Raw genomic sequence first — 5366 nt, forward strand, 5'->3', positions numbered from 1 at the left:
AGACGAAATAATCTGATCAAAAAGGCTGGATCCATCCTTGGCCAGAAGCCTGACTCTTTCGAGTGAGTGGTGGAGTGGAGGTCACTAAACAAACTGTTATCGATTATGAACAATCTGTCAAATCCTCTCCATGACCTACTGAACAGGCAGCAAAGCCCCCGACCCCTTTCGAACAGACTCAGTCAACTCCGCTGCAACCAGAGAATGCTGAAAAGAGCATGCTGTCCAAGTTGCATGCCATCTCGGTCAATGTCTCCCATCCACTACATAATGTACTGGGTGGGCACAGGAGTACATTCAGCCAGAGACTCATTCCACCGAGATACAACACAGAGCGTCATAGGAAGTCATTCCTGCCTGTGGCCATCAAACTTTACAACTCCTCCCTTGGAGGGTCAGACACCCTGAGCCAATAGGCTGGCCCTGGACTTATTTCATAATTTACTGGCATAATTTACATATTACTATTTAACTATTTATAGTTTTATTACTATTTATTATTTATGGTGCAACTGTAACGAAAACCAATTTCCCCCGGGATCGATAATGTATGACTATGACTGTCAGTGTTTTGTAAAGTTGACCTGTAACTTTCTAAGACGGGTTTGGTGGTGCAGACGGATTTGACGATTCTGCTGATTTGGAGAATATGAGGGAGCACATGGATTTAGCTCAGAAATGGGTGTTTGTCAGCGAATATTGCGGTGTATGCGGTTTTGAGGGTGGCGGCGGATGTGGGGGCACACTGAAAATGGATGTGCTCACCGATTTCAGGGTGCATACGTATTTGGGTGTTCCTGTGACTGTTTGCAGAAATTTGGGAATGATGGCGGCTTTGAGGGTGCACACGGATTTTGGGGAATCGGTGGTTTTGGAGCATGCTCATGGATTTGGGGGTGCACATCTATTTCAGGTTTCTCACGGTTCAGATGTATGACGACTCTAAAAGTTATTTTATGAAGAGATACTTCAATAGTCAATGGAGTTTGGACTTTGAAATTTGCTCTTGCCCTTTTCCCAGGTGGAGGCAGCTGTTTTGTGAACTATTCGAAATGATTCTTGTTCTGGGATAATCCAGTGTGCATGCTGGAGTGTCTGCTGATTTGGAGCTGTGACGAATCTCCGGGTTTTTTCATTTGTACAGACATTAATAGTAAATACAGTTTGAAGTTTGAAATCTGTTCTTAATGTTTTATGGTTCAGGCAATCATTTTGTGAAATGTTTGAAATGAGAGTTCGAGAGCATCTGCAGTTTGCAGAGGCAAATGGGAAGGGAATGAACGAAGGGGGATAAACTGAATTCGAAGTATACGGACAGGTGTACAGTCAGGCAGGGTCAGGCAGAGACAATGAGTCTACACACACACAGACACAGAAACACTCTGACACACATAGACAGACAAAAAGACAGACAAACACACACAGACACACACGCACACGCACAGAGACATACAAGCACACACGCACACAAACCGCACCCCACACACACCAGAACAAACACACACACACACACACACACACACACACACACACACACACACACACGCACACAACTACATTTTCTTAACCGCCTCTCCAGCCCTCCGCCATGTTTTCTGACATATGCGGGGTGATAAGATTAAAACATAATCTCCCGTCCACACTAGACTGCTGAGTTTGCTGGCCATGTATAAGGGTGAGAGTTTGGTCCCAGACGAACCCCACAGGCAGTTTCATGGGGAACCTCTCGGTAGAATTCCTAAAACACAATCTATATCAAGAGTAATAGTGGGTGATTCAATACATTTCATAAGCTACAATGACATAATTTACTGCAATATTGTGTGTTTGACAAATGGTTCCTTTGAAGTACATATTTACAGGGGAAACACGTTTAACTGATGAGACACTTCGGAAGGTTCAGCCACATTTCTTGGGGCAAACTAACTCTCACAAATGATCTAAACATGATTGCTTAAATTAATCGCAATCTGTCACCGCGGGGATTGCACCTGCCTGATGTAATCAGTTTGTAAGTACTTTAAACATGCTTATTTTTAAACCTGTTGAAATCCGTCCCTGTGGAGTAGCTGAATGGTATTAAAAACCCCAGGAATATTGTGCCACAACATTTCATTCCGCGAAATCGCTTGTAGCATAGGGGCTCAGACACTGGACAGAGTAAATGTCTGCAATGTTAGTTAGGTACGAGAGTGTGGAGAAAATATTGTACGTGTTCATTGCCGTCATTGGAGTTCCTGGTGAGTGACAGAGCAATTCCTGTTTGGTATTTCTGTGTGTTAACCATGCGAATCTGTTTATGATCATTTGACGAGCTTCTAACTTGATGATAATTGCACAAATATCCGTCAGAAATATCGATCCTGTCAGTTCAACATTCAGATTTTCACATTTAATAACAAGCGGAACTAAACCTCTGTCTCTCCTCAAACTCAGGGTATCGACTCGAATGTTAGTCTTGCCTTTAATGTCAGCTTGTCTAGAGTTGTCCCTGTTTTGACGACGGGCAGCTCTGCTGAAGGTGAGATTGTTGGGGGGGGGGGGGGGTTACATCGTAGAGCTCACTGTTTCTGAGTTATTGATCAAAGAGAAAACCTGGTCCCGTGTTTTACGTCTCCCCCTAGAATCTCTCAGAGTCGGGTTTCACTGTCTATTGGTCAACAATCGGGTCTTATCACAGAACCAGTGGCTACGCATCTGCTCACGAGTGTTATCGAATTCATCTGTGCTGTAGAATCAATCCATTAATGGAGCCCGTCAGCCTCTGATTACAGAGTTATTTCTACTTTCCCTCTACGACCCGTCATAAATTGGGGGACAACTTCGGCCTGATGAAGGATCCCACCCGAAACTGGAGTTTGTTCAATTCCATGTCTGGTGCCTGACATGCCGAGTTCCTCCAGTATTTTGTGTGTGTTCTTCACTTCTGTATTCATTTTTGGCTGCACCTGATGCTGAGTTTTCTGAGGACAGCAGGTCAGAGAGGGTGTGAGCCGTGTCTGGTGTTAGATTAGCATTCACAGACTCCAGCACTCCTGATCACTAGCTGAAACCCGATCCCGTGTTAATTCCCGCAGAATGGGTTCAGTAATTCCCAAACTCTGTTCCCTTTCACCAGCGAATTTAGTGGCGATTGTGACCCTGTCCCGGGGAAAGTGCGGCCTCTCTACCTGCACCACTCGCTACCTGGTGGCCATGGCAGCGGCGGATCTACTAACCATTGTCACCGAGGTCATTTTGTATCGAATCAGATTGTATTATTTCCCGTGGAGTTTTCTGGGCATCACCCCGGTGTGCAGTGTTATCGAAGTACTGACGTTCTCCGCCACTGACTGTTCTGTCTGGTTCACCGTCACTTTCACTTTTGATCGTTTTGTCGCCATTTGCTGCCAGAAGCTGAAGACAAAATATTGCACCGGGAAAACTGCGGCTGTGGTTCTAACACTAACCGGAGTACTGTCCTGTCAGAGACATGTTCCCCGATACTTCACGCAGGAACCCAGCGTGATCATCGACAATGTACCGTGGTTCTGTAAACTCATGGACAAGTATTTCACTGACCCCGGGTGGGTAGTATACGATTGGTTCGATACGGTTTTAACTTCGTTCCTCCCTTTCGCTGCGATCCTGTTGCTCAACGCTCTGACAGTCAGACACATTTTAGTGGCCAGTCGGGTCCGTAAGGGGCTGAAGGGTCAGATCAAGGGAGAGAACCGCAGTGACCCGGAGATGGAGAGCAGGAGGAGGTCTGTGGTTTTACTCTTCACCCTCTCCGGCAACTTCATCCTCCTGTGGATGACACTGGTTGTAAATTTCATATATTATCAGATCTCAGGAAAAGGATACGATTTCAATGATTCGGAATGGATCTTCTATCTTGTCGGCTATTTGCTGAGGAATTTCAGCTGCTGCACGAACACATTTATTTACGCGGTGACTCAGTCGAAATTCAGGGAGCAGATGATCAGCGCGGTGAAATATCCGGTCACCTCGGTGCTACGGTTCATTAACAAAGCCGCGTCCTGAGCACAAGACAAAGGCGGCCGCGTTGTCTCCAGCCCGAAATTCAGTTCCTCACATTAACCGCCTAATCTCCCAGGTCTTATTCCCGGGCAGATTGCCCCATCGACCGGCAGCTCCGGGACATTAGCCCAGGCAACCTGTTCATATTCTATACCTTCACAGTATGGTATTGGTCAAATTTGACCAGGCCCATGAATCCCCTCATAACAAGTGTCTATCCCAAGTTTTGGACCACAGATCTATTCGTAGTGTATAAATAGCCTGTCTGACATTAATAAATGTATGATTAATCCTTAATTAATGTTTCAGAGATCTAAAATCCATTTCAATAGATACGGGTCAAATTTGACCTGGAACAACCTCAATACAGAAAAAAAATTGTAGTACCTGTACAAAAGAAAACCATAGAAACTACAGCACAGAAACAGGCCTTTTGGCCCTTCTTGGCTGTGCCGAACCATTTTCTGCCTAGTCCCACTGACCTGCACACAGACCATATCTCTCCATACATCTCCCATCCATGTATCTGTCCAATTTATTCTTAAATGTTAAAAAAGAACCCGCATTTACCACCTCGTCTGGCAGCTCATTCCATACTCCCACCACTCTCTGTGTGAAGAAGCCCCCTTAATGTTCCCTTTAAACTTTTCCTCTTCGCCCTTAACCCATGTCTTCTGGTGTTTTTCTCCCCTTGCCTCAGTGGAAAAAGCCTGCTTGCATTCACTCTATCTATACCCATCGTAATTTTATATCTCTATCAAATCTCCCCTAATTCTTTTACGCTCCAGGGAATAAAGTCCTAACTTATTCAACCTTTCTCTGTAACTGAGTTTTTCAAGTCTCGGCAACATCCTTGTGAACCTTCTATACACTCTTTCAACCTTATTAATATCCTTCCTGTAATTTGGTGACCAAAACTGAACACAATACTCCAGATTCGGCCTCATCAGTGTATTACACAACCTCATCATAACATTCCAGTTCTTATACTCAATACTTTGATTAATAAAGGCCAATGTACCAAAAGCTCTCTTTACGACCCTATCTACCTGTGACGCAACTTTTAGGGAATTTTGTATCTGTATTCCCAGATCCCTCTGTTCTACTGCATTCCTCAGTGCCTTACCGTTTTCCCTGTATGTTCCACCTTGGTTTGTCCTTCCAAAGTGCAATATCTCACATTTGTCTGTATTAAACTCCATCTGCCATTTTCAGCCCATTTTTCCAGCTGGTCCAAATCCCTCTGCAAGCTTTGAAAACCTTCCTCACTGTCCACAACACTTCCAATCTTTGTATCATTAACAAATTTGTTGATCCAATTTACCACATTATCATCTAGATCA

At 44.5% G+C, this 5366-nt stretch overlaps 1 protein-coding gene across 1 annotated transcript; it reads left to right on the plus strand.

Moving 5' to 3' along the window:
* Positions 1 to 2155: 2155 nt before the first annotated feature.
* On the plus strand, positions 2156 to 4026 carry LOC140185197 (probable G-protein coupled receptor 139). The gene is made up of 2 exons (XM_072238597.1): positions 2156 to 2240; positions 3119 to 4026. Exons 1-2 carry the CDS (start codon positions 2165 to 2167, stop codon positions 4024 to 4026), a joined length of 984 nt encoding a protein of 327 aa, XP_072094698.1. The 5' UTR covers positions 2156 to 2164.
* Positions 4027 to 5366: the final 1340 nt, after the last annotated feature.

Source organism: Mobula birostris, chromosome 20 (assembly GCF_030028105.1).
Source record: "Mobula birostris isolate sMobBir1 chromosome 20, sMobBir1.hap1, whole genome shotgun sequence".
In the NCBI taxonomy this organism is placed as follows: domain Eukaryota; kingdom Metazoa; phylum Chordata; class Chondrichthyes; order Myliobatiformes; family Myliobatidae; genus Mobula; species Mobula birostris.

Excerpts from the sequence above, each read along its gene's own strand:
- LOC140185197 (XM_072238597.1), top strand. The coding sequence starts at position 2,165 with ATGTCTGCAATGTTAGTTAGGTACGAGAGTGTGGAGAAAATATTGTAC. Across the intron at positions 2,241-3,118 it reads TGCCGTCATTGGAGTTCCTG|CGAATTTAGTGGCGATTGTG; the intron begins GTGAGTGACAGA and ends CCCTTTCACCAG.